Genomic DNA, 18537 nt, shown 5'->3' on the forward strand with positions numbered 1-18537 from the left:
CATGATTCATTGTTTGTGCATAACACCCAGTGCTCCACGCAGAATGTGCCCTCTTTAATACCCATCAGCAGGCTAACCCATCCCCCCACCCCCCTCCCCTCTAGAACCCTCAGTTTGTTTTTCAGAGTCCGTCGTCTCTCATGGTTCGTCTAATTATTTCTGTTATCTTAGAGCAGAAGATGAAAGACACAATCCCTTCTTCAAGGAGGTACAAGGGTAAACAGGCTTTCAAACCAGTAATCCCATTGTGGTATAATAAGTACTGTGATGTGTTGCATGTACTGTGTGAGAAAAGATGCTTTTGACCTTGGAGGTGATTGAAGTTAATGCAGAAATATTTCAGCAGGAAAAAAAAAATAATGTTTTTTAACTGTTTTAAGGACAAAGTCAACTCAAATGTTAACAGACTGCTTTACTTTTTATATCTGAATGCACTTGATACATTTGAGATATAAATATTCACTAAATGTATGTTTTTGGTTTGTTTTGTTTTGTTTTTGGAAAGTACTATTTTTGCCAATGTTTTGACAAAGTAGCCAAAGCTAGTAAATTTTTTTGGGCAGTTTGCCAGCAGTTTTGTTTCACACAATACACATAGAAACTAGAAATAACCAGGGCCCAGAACTTTGTGAATGCAATAGTCATGTGCCAGGTACTTGAGGTGTTAGTGGAAACCACGTATGTGCCCAGAGCTGAGAACACCACTGGTAAATGTTTCCAAAGGGAACCTGTTCAGTTCTCTATTTGCTTTTGCTTTTTGGGTACTAATGTGTTTAAAAAATTTTGACTTAGATTGTGCATAGCCCCCCATTCTGGTGCCTAGACTTTCTAAAGACAAGAAGGGAAGGAATAAGGAGGAAAAAAAAAAACCCACAAAACTGTTTATCTAATTGCATTATCTTTGCATTGAGTAGGTAGGTAAAAATAATAAAGTTTCCAGAAATCTCTTTTTCGCTACGTTCCTTCATTCTGTGTGCTCAAGAGTGGCTTGGACAAGGGGATTGCAGTTAAGAGAGCCAGACAGTTTTGGTTTCACCAATGTTTTTGCAGTACCCATTCACTTTGTGTTGCATGCTTACTGCATTCTGATGTGTCAGGTGGCACAAGTGATGTTTTATTATATACATTAGAAAGAAAGCTGTCTTTGAGGGAAGTGTCTCATTTAATGAATTGCAGATTAGGGTCCATGAAATATCTGTTCTAAAGTAGAGTCTGCATGGCCCAAAATTTCAGTTTCCATTATCTTCATGTTTACAATAGGTTGAATGAAAAGCTCTTGAGTGTAATATGTGGTCCACCAGGGCCTGTTGCTGGCTGTTCAGAAAAATGAAAAAAAAAGTGCATTTGGTACTTTCTTAGAGCCCCGTGTTCCCGTATGTTCCCAACTAACCACTAAGTACAAAGTATACAGATTCGGCTCCCAAGGAATTTACTGTATGATGGGGAGAAGAGGTTTTATAGTAGCACAATGTAAAAGATGGTAAGTGTCATAAATGCCAAATAGAACTAGTGCCATCTCAGTTCAAAGGAGGGAGAAAGTATTGCCAACTGCAGTATATATACATACATATATATATATATATATATACATATATATATATATATATATACATTTTAGTGCATTACAGAATACATTTCTACAGCAACAACATTTGTCTGCAAATGTTACTTTTGTATATAGCATTTATATTTGCACAGTACATTAATTCCCTTTAGATGCTCAATTCTATCCACCCCCATCCTAACAAAAATGCTACATGCATAGGCTGTCTTTCCTAATAAAGAAATATTGTAATAAAGAGAGATTTTATTAAACTAATGCAATAACGACATTTTCTTTGAGGATTTAACACATCATTTTTAATAATAAAAATCAAATTGTCATTGTTGTGCCCTGTATACCTTTTATTCAAATCAGCCTAAGTACTCTGGCTTCATGGCTAAGCAGTACTCTGGGGGGTGAAAGGGGGTTGAGTATTTTTAGCATTACGAATGAATTTCAGCATTCAGGTTCATAGTGGGGTTGTAGATTATGAATATGGAACCCAGGGAAACCTGTTTATATTCGTGAGCAGAGGGGAAAATGCCTCTCAGGAGCGTCTAGAAGGAAATGAGATTGGAGATTAGGAAAGAACCAATTCTGTTAGGTCAGCTTTCAGATGGTAGGATGTCAATACTTTCTATAGAGATGCAGCTGATTTCACAGTTTCGATAACTGTGCATTAACCACTAAGATATAAGAGCTCACTTTGTATGATTAGGCTAGGAATTTGGTATTACCTGATTTTCACAAAAGAACACCAGTTTTTGGCTCTCACATCAGCTGGAACCAGACATTTCAGAACTGTGTGAAAAGTAAGGCTAACAAATAAGCATGCAAATGTGAAAAGTGAAGACATGGAGAGTGAGACATGAAGAGTATCTTTGGAGGGTACTAGGGTTTTTTTTTTTTTTTTGTAATTCAAGGGAACTACGTGTAATAGATCATGCTCAGGGCAGGATGAAGGATTGGCTGATATGAGTGACAAGGCCCCTTCTACCTTCCACTCTCTATAATTTTAATCTATAAAATGGGGGGGGTATATGTGTCTTTGAACCTTGCTGATTGGTTATGACATCATTTGTTTAAAGCAATATATAAATATGAACTAATTATATTTTCCGACTCACTACCATGTACGTAATACATATGTTTCACCTCATATATCCTTGAAGAGTTGTAAGTTGATTTCTGAAGATCATCATTAAATAGCTTATATACTTTGTTAATACATCTGACAATAAATAATTAAAATACATTATTAGGGGATGGGTTTATGTTCTTTAAAATCTTTGTTCAGATTGGAACTCAACACTTTCAAACTATTTGCTTATATGATAAATGAGTATTTTTTGGTTGAGTTACTTCAGAGGTATATATTACAATAAATACATGAACATTGCAAGTTACCCTTTATACCTCCCACTTCAACTGCCACAAACAGAAATGTAATTTACAGAAATGAAAACAGTCTCCAGCTAGCTTGAGGCTTTTTCCAAGAGGGAGCACTGGGGTTTGCTGGGCCAGTTTCCTCAGTACACACCTGGTGTATATCACTTTAAAAAATAAATTATGCCTCATTAAATTACAATTAAATGGAATCATGATCATTTGTTTTTCTGGAAGGAAGATGTTTTGCATATTGAAAGCCTAATTTGTTGCAGGTGACAAAAAGGCTGAACAGATTATCTAATATCACTTCATTTTGGGGGTAATGTTTGCTGGTTATTTTGTGTATACTCCAGTAGTTCGGAATTATATTAATGTGGACTATAGTATTTTCACTTCAAAATGTCTTCTACTGCCCTATCAGCTTTTTCTACTTTTTTTTAAAGCTTTTAAAGAAACAGAAACTTCTTTAGGCATTCTGGATCAGTCATGCTCTTTCTTTTTCTAACAATGTTTTAATACTTGCCTATCCCCCTTTGCCTAGTCCCTCACTTGCCTATCCTCCTTTGCCTAGTCTCATCATTATCTCTATATCCATGTACTATGTGTATTTCAAATCCCAGCCAAGTTAAGTCCCACTTCTTCGAAAATGTTTTCCCTGAGTCCTGCAGTTGGCAATACTTTTACCCTCTTGTGAACGGAGCCGGCACTCATTCTATCTAGAATTTATGACACTTGTCATCTTTTACATTGTGTTTCTATAAACCATCATATAGTGAACTCCTTGGCAGCAGAATCTGTGTTTTCTTAATATTCTCATCCCTTTCTTAGCTTCATACCAAGTCATAAGAAATGAATTAATAGACTGACCTGTCATGTTTTGGTAATAGGTACATTGAGTTTGGGGGTTCCCTAGATAATCAATGGGAGATAGAGCCTACAGAATTACCAAAAGTCTGGGAGATGTGAAGAATGAGAGTCTGTTAAAATCCAGGCAGTAATGACCTCAGCTGTTGCTGTCAGTCCTGAGAAGGTCTGAGGGGCTCAGACTCAGTGTTCCTAAAACCCAGTCCAGGTTCTGGTTCTCTTCTTGCTCCATTAAAGAATTAAGGGTCCATCATAAGCAATTTCTCACCTGTCTCAGACAAGGCCTCAAGGGCTAGTGCAGAAACTTAGAACTAAATTTTATAGAGCCAGTCATGGTAATGTTTCCCAAGCGTTGCTGAGTGTCAGCATGTATTTTATACACTAACAATTTGGGGCAAACTATATAAATTGTTGAAGAAATATGGAAATCATAATAACATAAGCAAGAAAGCTCATCAACAGAAATTGCAGATTCAGAAACTATGAGGTCATTTAGTTTGTCGCAAATAAATATTATTTAAAATACTAGAAATAATAAGTATATCAATTTTTCATTTTAAAAATTAGCCCTAATTCTTTGTTTTGTTTGTGGAGTGGAGGGTAGCCTGTATTAGCCACCAAGCTAGATGGCATTATATTATCTCTTGTGCTTTTAATTATTTTGTTTTTATTGAATTTTCTGCCAACGTCATATATTCTTTGTGGGTACTAGAAATAATATAAAGCTTACAAAATCCCCCATTAAAAGGCTAAGGAGAGGCGCGCCTGGGTGGCTCAGTCATTAAGCATCTGCCTTCGGCTCAGATCATGATCCCAGGGTCCTGGGATCGAGCCCCGCATCGGGCTCCCTGCTCCGAGGGAAGCCTGCTTCTCCCTCTCCCACTCCCTCTGCTTGTGTTCACTCTCTCGCTGTGTCTCTGTCAAATAAATGAATAAAATCTTCAAAAAAAAAAAAAGGCTAAGGAGAAGGCCAATTTGAGGTTCTTTTTGCCGGACTCCGTTCTTTTTTTCAGTGGCTTGTAACCCAAGAGCTATTGTGCAAGGTGTCTTTCTTCCCTGTGCAGATGTTCACTCTACTCCTTTTCAGTCAACATGTTTCCTGGTCTTACATAACCTCAGCTAACACCATGCTGGGAATTGTTATAATCTTTCCCTTGAGAAGGCTCTGTTGCCTACAATGAGGAAAATTCTTAATGACCACTTTATTCAATACTTTCAATATGTTTTAATATGATTACTGATATGAAAGTTTAATAAGCAATATCCTGGTTAATTTATTAATTTCCCTCAATTTTCACATTCTCAATATTCATGACCTTTCTATTCATAAAAGTACTTTTTTTTTTTCCAGCGCCCAGGTGCCATGCCGCATTTTCTGTATCTCGGGCTGCGTAATGGGAATGTTCAAGTGACACCTCCTGCCTGGCTGGCTGATAATTAAAATGCCAGACAACATAGTGGCAAGGACTTTAGAAATATTTATGTGAGATAAATTATTAATTTATGTTCTATTCAAGACAGTTTCAATATGGTAAACATTTACTTATCTTGATAATTAGATAAGGTGGTTTGTGGTGTAAATTATGCCATAGATTTTCTTATGATTTCCTACCCCCCCTGATGATTTTCAGCTAACTAAATAAATTCACTCTACATTCATGAGCCTGCGGAATTTGGACCAAATTTTTTAAAATTCCAGCTTAAATAGTGAAGAGCACATAAATAACCAAAATGAAAAAGACTCAACAAAACAACTAGAACTCTTTTTGTGCTCACCAGTTAGCCACTTGTTGTTGAAAATGTCTGATGTAAAAAGAATCTGCTTTGGGACCATGGCTACACAGATGAGACTTTAAGTAAATAATTTAGAACAGTGTTTTCATTCTCTGGGGCAATACATGGAGGCAGCAATGGTCACCTTGTTGGTTTGAGACTTTATCTTCAATTAGGCAAATGAAACAGAGGCAACAGTATATTCCACCAGCCCCCTCAAAATACAAACATTGTCTCTCATTCACTTCAGAAATGATGCTGATGAGCAGTCATTTACAAGGATGCTTTGTCTTGATTTTTCTTAGAGATGGATTCATTTCCCTCTAGGGTTGTCCAACATGTAAAAAATGTAGGGGAAGGAACTCCACAATTTGTGTGGGGAAAAAAATAAAGTGGACCAAGCCAAATAAGAAACAAGTAAAAGACCTCTGTGCTTTGGAATAATTTTTTTATTGATTAGGAACGAACAAACTTGCTATTTTGAACCTGGTCCATTAGAACAATAGTTTTTGTTATTTCACCATTTTGTATGTAAGAGCTTCACTATAATGGACTCCACTTGCAAAAATAATTTCACAGAAGAATACTTTTTACAAATTTTGCCTTTGAGATACTGTAAGTATAATTGTCGTAACTAGCATGAAGAATATATCCATGCAGAGTCCCCTAAAATTCCTCCAAATTTGGTAGTCTGAGATTTATTAAAATGCTAAAGTTGCTTATACTAGAGAAAGAAAAGGAGGAGGAAGGGACCAACTCGTCCTGTATGTGCAGAGTTCATTTAGAAAGCTCAGGAAACATCAGTCTTAGTGTCTTATTGGTATTGATTTTAAATCCACTTCCCTCTTACCTTTCTACATATTAATTTGGAGATTTTTATCTTAGGACAAATTCATTATTAATATTTCAAGTTGCTTAATGCAAGTAGAAAGTAAGATAACTTAAGGCAGAACTGACTTTTAATATCAAAAAAAGAATCCATACCTAGATTGTATAACATTTTCTGGAAGACAAATGTCTCTTGCTTCTTAAAAGCATGATAAGAAATCTGGATTTTCTTACAATCATTTTACCAATATAGTATTTTCACATTTATGTCCTACCTTTTCCTTTCTTTGGGCATGCATGCCCACAGACACACATTTGTTAACATTTCTGCTAGCTTCATTGTATGGCATATTTTATTCTTATTTACAAAGACTTCTCTAATCAAAGCAACATGACACCCATGTTTCAGAACTATCGTGTGGCATACTACTTGTAGATTCCTTATAAATTGTCTTACATGATACTTTGGTGATTACCTCCTTGGAGTGCTGATAGTCGAGTGATGCACATTCTTGTGACATTTGCTTCACTACATTATAATGCATTACTTATTTTTAAAAATTCCCTATCTTACCCTGAAGATTTCTGCCCAACCAGAGGTTGTATATTCTTCTTGCATCTAACATCTTTTTGTATTTAAGCCATATTTTACAAACCTGATAGTGTTTTCTTTGCATTAACATTCCCCTCAGTGGAAATGTCTTTGGCATCTACTTTTCACAATTTGGAGTTGCCCCATGTATTCTAAGATACAGAGGTTAACATTTTAGCTCTTTCTGGAGGATAATCCTAGACTCTGGTCTCATACTGCCCTGAGAAGAGATGCCCTGAGTTGGAGGTGTAAAGTGGTGCCTCTGTGTGATAATCTAACAAGAGTGCAGAATAGACATGGTTTAGTTTTTGCCCAAATTACTTCTGTGTTCCAGCCCTTTTCTTGAGTGCATACTCTTTTCTCTAGACTCATCAACATTTTCCTTTTTTTTGTGAGTTCCCTGCCATCAGAACACATGAAAACACTAGCTTCCTATTTAAAGCTTTCTATATGGATGAGTCACATATTCAGAAATTATCTGAGCCCATACATGGCAGTCTCTGATGTGTGCTCTGATCCCTCACCAGATGTGGCAGTATTTCCATTGTTTTAATGGTGGGATTAGAGCTTCTTCCTCCAGGGGGGGAAGAAAGGTTTGGGTGCCCTCACGTACATATACAAGGATACCGATTATGTATGTGGATTGGGAAACTATCAGAGGGTTAACACAAGTTATGGCCATTTGCTTTGTGTCTTTTTTTTTTTTTTTTTTTTTTTTTTCAGAAACATCTATTTTGATAACAGTGGCCGGTCAAAAAAAAATAAACCCAACCTTTTTTTTTTTTTTTTTTTTTAAGTCGATGTAAATCTCCCATGCTGTTTAAATGTCGGAACTAAATTTACCAAACTTGGCAGATTTGTAAAGCTGAGCAGGACTGCCAAGTGTTCCCAGTTTCAAGCAGAGAGAGTTCTAACAGTTCCTGAAATACTTGTAGGAGGCACCTGGTGGTAACTGCAGTTTCACAAGGCTTCCGAGCGCCTACCTTGCTAGCTGGCATCTCTGTATGCTGACGATTATTACAGTGATGATAAAGTGTCAGAATAGAACAGTCCAGAATAAGGCACAGCCCTGGAAGGCAAGCACATTCCCACAAAATCTTCCTGCTGGAGAACCCTCAGCGATTAGACTGAGGTTCTTGACATCACAGCCAGCTGGTTACACCAAACAAATAAAGGGGGAGGGGGGCAGATGATGGAAACCACACACACACCGGCAGATATGACTTAGCCTGTTTTTTGTTTTTGTTTTTTTTCCATTTAATCAGGGATTGTTGTCTGAGATTTTGCGTAAGGAAGAAGACCCTCGGACAGCCTCTCAGTCTCTTTTAGTAAACTTGAGGGCCATGCAGAATTTCCTCAATCTGCCGGAAGTGGAGCGGGATCGCATATACCAGGACGAGAGAGAGCGGAGCATGAACCCCAATGTGAGCATGGTCTCATCAGCCTCTAGCAGTCCCAGCTCCTCCCGAACCCCTCAGGTGAGATATTTGTTCCACTGACTTTTCACTCTTGCCCTTGGAAACATCTTGCCTTCACTGAATCTGTGTTTCTCTCAAAAACTAAGAGGCTTAATTCAAGGATTTCTTGATTCACTGATCATGTTGGTCAGAGGATATGAACCTCTGACCATGTAATAGTGGTTATCCTTTACTGTGTCATATGGTATTCCTGTCCCTTTAGAAAAGAACCATTCTTCCACACAGAAGGGGCAGGAGTGGGTGGATGGGTAGGCTCTAGAATGTGTGCACACAGCTGCTTAGCTATCTAAGATGGGGCCAGGGGATTTGAATTGAAGCTGAGTTTGCATAGCAAGGACACTGCTTTTCCTTAAACTGTATATTTATTTGGATACTGGGCAGGGAGGGGGGATGGGGGTGTTGGTAGGCAGGGGACAAGTAGAGTAATCCAAACTCTTCTTTATACAATCTGAAAAAAGACAAAATGGGGGAGAAATCTCTGTGTGGTGGAAGCATGTATGTGCAGCGGCTGGATCAGAATGTTTGGGAGATCATTCAGTGATCCCTTAGAACACAGTAGTAGTGAAAAGTAGGCCTTTTTTTTCTTTTTTTTCTTTTTTTAAGATTTTATTTATTTGAGAGAGAGAGTGAGAGAGAGCATGAGACGGGAGAGAGTCAGAGGGAGAAGCAGACTCCCCACTGAGCAAGGAGCCTGATGTGGGACTCGATCCCAGGACTCCAGGATCATGACCCGAGCCGAAGGCAGTTGCTTAACCAACTGAGCCACCCAGGCGCCCCGGAAAGTAGGCCTTAATGATTTTCCTTCCTAGGGTCATCTTCCCTACAGAACTCGATGAGTAAGCTTTCCTTCCCTCATTTTTCTGCACTTTAAAAGCATTCTGATCTGGTCTTCCTGCAAATGTGTACATACATCTAGTAATGCTGTGTGCTTCAGAGATCCTAACTTTATAAAGGGGTCAAGGTCTCAAGTCAGCCAAGCGATCTTTCCAGTTCACACCTGAGCCCATTCATTTATAGTCTACTTTCTATTTCCCCCAAACTCTTACTAGCCAATAGATTGATGTTAAAGCCATCTCATTCACTGTTGCTAGGATGCCTGCAAGTTATATCTCGAAACAAATGTTTAACAGGTACACATTTGTACAAATCAGAAAAATGGGTAGTTTGAAACCAAAGTTTTTTTTTTTTTGCGTAGATACTATGATTTTGGTGTTATGAGTGTTTTCTAATAAGTTCCAAGGAACTGATTAAACATAGAAACAGAATTTTATTCTAGTAGAAATATTTGAGCTTTTTCAAGTACATCCATTTTTTTTCCACACATCATAACTTTTTTTGCTCTGCAATAGATTTTTAACTGAAGATCATTCTCTATCATGCAGTGCCAAATTGTGATACTTACACTTTAGTCTTTGGTGAATTATGGATTTTAGTTACTGTTAAACCAAAAATAAGTCTCTTGATTGCTTACTTTGGATGCATGTAACCAAGCTTTTTTCTTTTTATTTATTTTTTTAAAATCTTGGGGCATACATATTGAGCTATTGAGTTGGACGAGTTGTTCATTTGCACTAATATTTACTTCTTTAAATTCACCGATAATTTTGCCACTTTTGAAGCCCAATAAATCATTATAGAGAGTCCAGCCATACTTTATGGCCATTTAACCAACTTAGAAAGTCACTTCTACTTGTTAGAAAATAACCTGGGTCTTGGTGGTTCATTTTCTGCTTCTTTGTAATATTTTTCTAGTGCGATTATTTCTTAGACACTTTTCAAGGACCTGATAGCTTTCAGAGTCAAAGCAGTTTACCAGGGAAAACAATCAGGGTCAGTATTTTGCTTTATTGAATAGCAGAAAAATTTCATCTAGAAAATTCCTATGTAGAAGTGCCCTTTACGGACAAGAATAACAGGGAAATTGATCATTTAATTTCACAGTTTTGAGATTTCTGAAAATAAATATAAAATCTTTTTGAGAATATAGTCATATCACTGGCATTTGTACATTCTCTGGAACTTTCTTCTTTTTCTGTTAAACATCGAGAGAAGGAAGTTATTAAAGTCTTTTAAAACATTTTCTGATTACCTACTATTCAAACTTCTTTACATACATATCTCAGTAGTAAAGATCCTTAGTAAAGCTTTCGTTGTGAGAACAAATGTGAGAGGAGCATCCACTGATGAAGCTTTTAGTTGGAGTCAGCATTCTGGAACACCCAGGCAGCCTACGTAGGTTGATGGAGAGCATTTCCCAGAACCCATCAACACTTTACTATTGGTTTAAAACAAATGGAAGAAATCTAAAATGTTAAATTAAACCTTCAGAGGCCCTTCTCATAATCTTTGAGTGGGCCAGTATTTCTTGATGTACTTAACAACGACAAAACAACAATATAAAGATAAGAATGATCATTTATTGAACACTTGCTGTGTATCAGGTACTGTGAGCATTTTGCATGAATTCAGTCCTCACCATTTTGTGTGGTTATTCCCATTTTACAGATGAGAAAACTGAGGTTTGGGGGGTTAAATAACTGGTGTAAGGTTGCATGACTGAGTTGGAGAGCTACGATTTGAACTCTGGTTATTTTGATTGGAAGGCATGGGCTCCTAACCATATATTATAGTGCCTTGAGGGGTTCTGTTTTAGCCCTGAGCGTTCTAGAGAAGATTTGACCCATCAAGTAAGATGAAATAGTCAGTGAGGCTGATGAAGAAATTTCAGTTGAGAAAGGTGGGATTGATATACTAAAATAAGTACTTAACAGGAAAAGCACGGTAGATTAACTAGAAATTTTGAGAAGATAAAGGACTTTCTTTAAAAAAAAAAAAGACAGAAAATTGGATTATTATGAGAAGACCCCAAACTAGAAGGCAAGAAGATGTTTGCATCTTCTTTAGCACCCAGACTAAACTGGAGATTTTGGAGATAGGATAGTGCAGTATCCTGAGACAATGCTCTGGAGCCAAAAGCACTTGAATTCAGATCATGGTTCTGTCACTTGCTGCTGCATGTCCTTCCAGCAGGTTGAGTATCCTTTTCTTTTCAGTTGTCTTCCTCAGTAAAATGAAAATAATAAAGCCCAACTTAACCAGGTTCCTCAAAGAATTAAATGAAATAACAAAAGTAAAACACTTTCTGGAGTGCCTGGCAAATGAAAAGTACCACATACATTATAGTTATTATTTATTCTGTGGTAATTAGAAAATAGTAGGGGGCAGGGAGAAAGGAGAATGCAAAAGTCAGTGAGCACTCTCCAGAAAGAAAGCCTGCATAGAAACTTGGGATATTCACGCCGGCTTCAAGATGCTATGGAGCATGATCCCACAGTGTCCAGGCTGCATGCTGGGTCTTTCTCCAAATCTGCAGGCTGCTTCCTCAGTGGGGGAATAGCTCAGGGCATCCGTAGAGGGAAAGTAATGATTTGGTGACAACTGCCTTGGTTTGGGATTCTAGGGTGAGTGGAGACAGAAAAATACCCAGTTTAGTTCAAATCAGCCAGGTGTGCCCAGGAACCAAAAATCAGGGGTGACTTTTCTTGCGGTCCTGCGGCCGTGGGTTCTGAGAAGGCTTCCTAGCCCCCTCTCATTATACACCAGAGTAAATGCTCCTGACAGTCTTTTGGATCATGGAGATGCAAATGTTTTAGGGTTATCTTAACCCCAAGAAGTACAAACACCTTCTAGATTGTCCTTCATTTGTCTCTGAAGCTGATGGGAGATCATTCAATTAAAACGAGCACGGCAGAATACATAAAACCACAATATGAGTTTAAGGAAATGAAAACGGCACATCAAAGGCATTCTGAAGCCTAGTTTCATGAAATGAAATTTTGTTTCATTTCCACTGATTTCCTAGGTGAAATTAGGTGACTGTCTGGGTAGCATAATGATGATAATGATGAGAAACCATACATACTCAAATGACATATGTAAAGCTTTAATAAAGAATGAGAGAGACTCGGGGGAGTGCATTAAATTGAGTAATAATTTATTATTTAGAGACCTCTACCCATTTACTCATTTTTTTTCTGGAAGAATCGGCTGTTCCTCCAAGGTGTGCCATTTTTAGAAAGAAAAAGGTAGCTGCATGTGTGTTCTGCATGCTTGTTTTGCAGTTAGGTGGATCGCTTTTAGTTTGGTGCCCAGAGTAGCCATCCTACCTGTGAACTGTCGAAGATACTGTGAGGAAAACAACAGGGTTGACAGGACTCTGCGTGTCCTATAGGAATGCACTGCAATTATTTCCAATCACAATTAACCTGATTAGAATAATGGACAGGAAGTGTCCCTTTGTAGCTAATGCAGTTTGGCATCAGCTGACTGAAATCCTTTGGTAATTTCTGCACAGATGGCTGGGCTGAATGCAGCACTTTTTAAATTATTATTTTCATGGTCTCTTGGTAGGCCAAAACCTCGACACCGACAACAGACCTCCCCATTAAGGTGGACGGCGCCAACGTCAACATCACAGCTGCCATTTATGACGAGATCCAACAGGAGATGAAAAGGGCCAAGGTGTCTCAAGCCCTGTTTGCCAAAGTGGCTGCAAATAAAAGTCAGGTGAGTGGTTTTTTAAAAGAGCGAAAGCAAGGGCTGGAATTAGACCATTCTCCTCCTCCCACCAATAAAAATACATCTGTTCCTATAATAATAATAATAATAATAACAATAATAATCCCTAGGGAACCTGTCATGTTCTGCATTTTGCTCTGCAGTTTGCTTTTATTCCCACTGGAGTTCAAAATAGAGACTAAGTTAAAACCCAGATTTTTTTCTTTTAAAGATTTTTTTTTTCTAAAAAGCATCAGCCTTGAATGCTCTCTCTCATAATTCTAAGCACTGCTATGTATCCCTTTTCTTTCTCTCTCTCTCTCTCTTTTTTTTTTTTTTGATATTTGAGCAAAACTTAGCATGTACAAAACAGCATCTTCCTGAGACCCAGTTGGAATCTTGTCTAATCCCCTCTCATATTCCCTCCAGGGGAACTGCTGACTTTGTTATAATAACCTCTTTTCTCCAGCCCCAGAGACACCTTGCCATGTCAGGTGTTTCTTTTATGTGTAGAATACAGTTGTTTTTTCCAGGAGAAAACACATGTTGGGGGGGGTCCCCAGAACGAGTGCTAAAATTTATAACAGAAAAACACAGAAGCTTATCCAGTACAATTTCTCAGTGCCGGGATTGTGGGGAATGGAATGCTCCAGGGAAAAGGGTAAGCAGATGCTTAGGTTTTTTATTTCTGAAAGCAGCACAGTTGATGGGATCCACTATCTTTCTCAGTTCGTTTAAAGGGACAACTACTACCCTCTCCTAAAATGGGTTAGGTTGAGGTGCTTACTTATTTATCCCTAGGATGAATAATGATCCAGTGCAGGGTAGAGGAAACAAAAGTTAGCTGAAGCGTAATTTTGAGAGTCCTTTGATTCTGAGCTTGATTTCCTCTGTGGCCTTGCATGACAAATGTTTTCATCCCACATATGTAAATGGTAAAATGGTCCAGCATCTCCTTAACAGATCTTCTGTTGTGTGCTGAAAAGAAAGGGAGTTACTGAATATTGTATTTCTATTAAGCAGGAAGGTTTTCAATGAAAATTAAATTATCATCTTTAAAATGATAGGTAGCTAAATATTGTATTTAGACTAATTATATTGTTTTGGGATTAGCCTTTTTTACCTATAGTTTTGCAGTAACCTGACAAGTTATTTTTCAGATGTTGATAAAGAGAAAGGAGTAGAATATCAAGGAATTTTGAAGAGAATTGAAATACTCCTTTTCCTTTTTAATTTCTTGTAGTAATTTTTCCAGGTTATTCTTAGTCTTTGCTCATCAATGAAATCATTGAAATACAGTTTGCTAAGATACGATGTCCAACCGTAGTATGAAATACATGAAAAGAAAACACCATAGAGCCTTCTTAAACTGTTAAATGCATAAAATCCCATGTACCACATGGCAAAATATAATGAGAGTTGGAGCTGTTAAACGAATAAAGCTGTTAAATGCATAATGCCACTTGGCAAAACTACTGTGCATTTAATGGTTTTCCACTGTGTAATAAAGGACATATGTGGTAAATGTGCAGTGAGTATAAAAGCTACACAATTGATTTTGCAAACCTACCCCTTAGTCGTGACTTGACGTAAATACCAAAGTTTCACTCAGTTCTTCTTTCATAAGCAGCTTTGAAGAAAAACTGAAGCCCATAGTCTGAGAGCTTGATTCAAACTGCCTGTAATCTTTCTGTTGACTTGGCACTATGGCTTTTGGAAATGGTGATGCCTCCAGCCTCCCAAAATAATTCAGGTGGCTGATTGAAAGCTGTATCTGCCAGTTGGCATAAGCTTGGCTCACCAAATTTTTGATCCCCCCCTTGAAGAACTCAGTAACCCTGATTTTGTGGAATCTGGAGGAGAATGTAGTTCTGGGAATTAATATGTTGGAGGGTGAGATTGAGCCTCTGTGGGGATAAGGTGCTTTAAGGTTTTACCTTTTTTCATTGGGACAGTGACCTCATTCTCATTTATGAATGGGGAACCTTATTATAGATAGATAGCTGACTAGATTGGCAAATCAGGTGTTAAGATTTTTAAAAATGGTACCCCCCCAGCAAAGTGCACTTACCTGATAGTTTCAAAGGCAACGTAAGATATTCACTCCCTTTTGTACGTACCAGCATTTGTTTCATAAAGAGCATATTTCGTGAAATTAATTGTACAATTTGGTACCTTGCATATATATTTGGCATGTATCCATAAGGTGTGTTTCTGTGTGTGTGTGTTTCTGTGTGTGACTAATAGTGGACCTTTGGCCAAAGTACTTAGCCTCTCCAAGCTGCAGTGGGAAGTGGCCGCACCCTCTTTATTGGATTGTGAGGATGGAGAATACAAAGATATTCTCTTCCTCTCCTGCATTTTCTTTCTTCCCTCTCTCTGTTTCTTTGGAAGAATTGTAATTTCTTGGGAGTGAGGCAGAATAGCAAGGGCTCTCTCTTCTCTTAGAGGTGAAATTAGAAGAACCTTTAATTAGGAACTCTCGTGATCTGGAGTAGGTTTGGAACCTTGAAGGCCCAGTTCAAATATGCGTAGCAACCCCTTCCCTTCCGTTTTACATTTCTTTTAAAATAGAAAAAAAGCCCTCCATTAAACCTCATCCACTCATTGATGTGAATTCCTGTCATCAGTTATTAAGAATAATACCTATAACTGTGTTAGGCAAGCTTTGAATGAGAGTTAGAAGAAAAAACGAAAGGAAAATTTTAGAGAGATTAGGGTGGTGGGCCAAGATGGTGCCTGAGGGCTCTAAGTGTTTAGGGACACAACGGGAGGAGGGCTTCGGAAAAGGGGTTGCAAGGATGACAACCTTGTGCAGTTTCGTCTGTGGTCTCACTGGTGACAGTATATTACTAGAGAGTGTGTGTGTGTGTGTGTGTGTGTGTGTGTGTGTGTTTCCTTAGTGTGTGGGTTACATCAAGATGCCTTTGTAGGCTTCTTTGTCCAGCTCAGCTCTAGCTCCTTTGTTATGCATGGCCGGTCTATCATCCACTTCCTCTGAATGTCTCCTATTTGCCCTTGCCTTTCTTTCCTACAAAGAGAAGGAGCCAAAGAAGGAAAAGTGGAAGAAAACAGTAAGAAGAAAAGGTATGCTTGTGCATATAGATTTATTTCACCTTTAACTTTTCCTTCATTTCAATTTAGGATCAGTGTGTGTGTGTGTGTGTGTGTGTGTGTGTGTGTGTGTATGTATGTGAATTCTGAGGATAATCTTTTTTTTTTTTCTTTCTTCAAAATATTCAGATTGTTGATGGTCTTCATGGGAGAGTATACACTCTATTTGGTGATTGTTTTTTTCTGAAATAGGAGACCTTAGTAGGAGGGGTCTTTAGTAGAAGGCATAATTTAAAGTCATACAGGACATTTTCTGATCACTGCAGTGTGACCCTTACATGCAAAGGGCTACCAGGGAATGAACGTCCCCGAGTGCAGTCTGAGTGGCTGCAGGAGCTCCTTGTCATCTCCCTGTTGCTCTTACACTCTGTGGGGTGGCTTCCCCCCCTTCCTCCCCAACTGCAGCTTATCGCACATGACCTGGGAAGTGGAAAGATGGGGAGAGGAGATGCAGTGGCCCGCTGCAACCCTCCAGGGCTGGCCGAGTGCTTTGTGACAGCGTCTTCAGCCACATTTCTTTCCCTTGACACCTACTGCTCCCTTCCCCAGAAACGAATTCCCTGTTTCTCCATATACTGACCTCTTCTCCTTTTTATAGTCTGCAGTACTTCAGCTCATAGAATGCTGACAGTGATCTAAAGTTGGTGTTAGGTTTTTGTTTTGGGTGTGTGTGTGTGTGTGTGTGTGTGTGTGTGTGTGTGTGTGTGTGTGTTTTGCAAGGAGAGTAAATCTTTATTATTTGTGTACCCAAAGACCCAACTCTACCCATAACTGCCTTTTCCTACTGTGTTTGGGTGAGAATAGAGTAGGTAGGAAGACTGGAAGGGGCTTATTTCAATTTCTGTTCTCCCTTGTCCCCATTTAAAAAAAATAAAAGCCAACAAACGAACAAAAACTTTAAAAGGGCACTGGGTTTACTTCCCTCTTTTTTTGGTGGTGGTGAGGGGGGCTTGCTTTCTGCAGGAGGAAAGTAGAGGAAGGCTGGCACACGGCAAAGAGGAGAGATCAGTAACTTGGTTGTGAAATCTCAGATGCTGCTGATGACAGGGCCAGCCCCAGAGGGAGTCATCTGGGAACAAACAGAGACCCTGGGGGTAGGGTGGGGTGGGGAGCCTTTCTGGTGAGCATGTCCTTATCCCTACCAAGATTTAAAGACCCTGGAGTTCCCCTCCCTGCCACACACTTTCCCAGTCCCAGCTAGCACTGGGATCAGGGATAGGAGAGTCCTTATTCTTCCTGCACAAAGAAGTTAGAGAGGGAGCCATCATCATGATCCCCCTGCAGCTGGGGAAGATGAGTCTCTGGCCTCCAGTACACAATTCTGACATCCTTTTCTCTATAGAAGCTGTGTTCTCCGTGGTGATTGGGTTTCAGTATGTTCTATGCTTCATGTACATTAAGTACATTTTGTGTACTGACCTTTATTCCTTCCTTATCACTTATCACTTAAACATTTCTATCCAAAAGAAAAAAGAAGTGTTCCATGTTCCTACTGACTTAATAAATTGTATTCCTAAGTAGAAGGCTACTTATACTTTAGATGTAGATTACAAACTCATATTTTATGAACTTTCTTCCCTATCACAAAATCTCTCCTTATAATGGTCTAATTTGCTTAACGGGCTGAATGATTTAAAATATGCAGCTCTTCATGGCAGGTCCTTTTAAAATAAAGCAAAAATGAAGGAAAGATACACAATTTTATATAAAGAAAAATAACGGATATATTATTTGGTTTGTTCCTTTTATCGCTCTTTGCTGTTGGAGTTTTTATCACATTCAGTGTATGTGCTAACGTGTCCTTCATTTGGTCAGGGGTTACCACATTAATCTTTGCTTTTGTGTCTCTTTAAAATGTCCCAGGCACAATTTAGTTGTACATATTTCTTTTTTAAAGAAATAACCTCTATTTTATGATTACTTAAATAATAGCATCCTCATTTTAGAAAATGTAGAAAATGAAGAAAAGTATAAAGGTACAGACATGAATCACCTGAAATTCTATAGTGCAGACATGGTTACTATTCACATTTTAGAATCCTTCTAATGTGTAGTGTGTGAATGGATGTGCACATGCATGTTTGTATCCTAATCAAGATCATACTGTGCAACACATCATTATGTGACAAGTTAAAACTATAATTCTTTTTTTTAAGGCCAACTTTTCATGTAGGAGAGTAAATATACAAAGTATAAAATATTACTATTACCTTTTATCTCATTACTAGTTTCTTAGCCTTTAGAAAATACCATACAAAGATCAAGGTTTTGCCACTTTGCTCAGAAAGATGTTTGACATTTCTCTTATTAGGTTCCCTTTATGGAAATGGCTTTATTAGAGCTGGGATAGCTCAGGCTACTGGAAGTAGAGGTTTGGCTGCCGCATCTCTCTGGTATAA

The 18537-nt window shown here is 38.4% G+C and overlaps 1 protein-coding gene across 10 annotated transcripts in view; it reads left to right on the top strand.

The window, feature by feature from the left end:
- Nucleotides 1-18537, top strand: part of SATB2 (SATB homeobox 2) — a 252709-nt gene that overhangs the window by 186448 nt on the left and 47724 nt on the right. For all 10 annotated transcript variants that reach the window (XM_073880632.1, XM_073880639.1, XM_073880605.1 and 7 more), the window contains 2 exons: nt 8255-8467; nt 12878-13033. In XM_073880632.1, the coding sequence (XP_073736733.1) occupies nt 8255-8467; nt 12878-13033 (369 nt within the window). The remainder of the gene's footprint in view (nt 1-8254; nt 8468-12877; nt 13034-18537) is intronic.

This window comes from Callorhinus ursinus, unplaced genomic scaffold (genome assembly GCF_003265705.2).
Source record: "Callorhinus ursinus isolate GAN/ISIS: 27379988/994484 unplaced genomic scaffold, GSC_fseal_2.0 scaffold2, whole genome shotgun sequence".
In the NCBI taxonomy this organism is placed as follows: domain Eukaryota; kingdom Metazoa; phylum Chordata; class Mammalia; order Carnivora; family Otariidae; genus Callorhinus; species Callorhinus ursinus.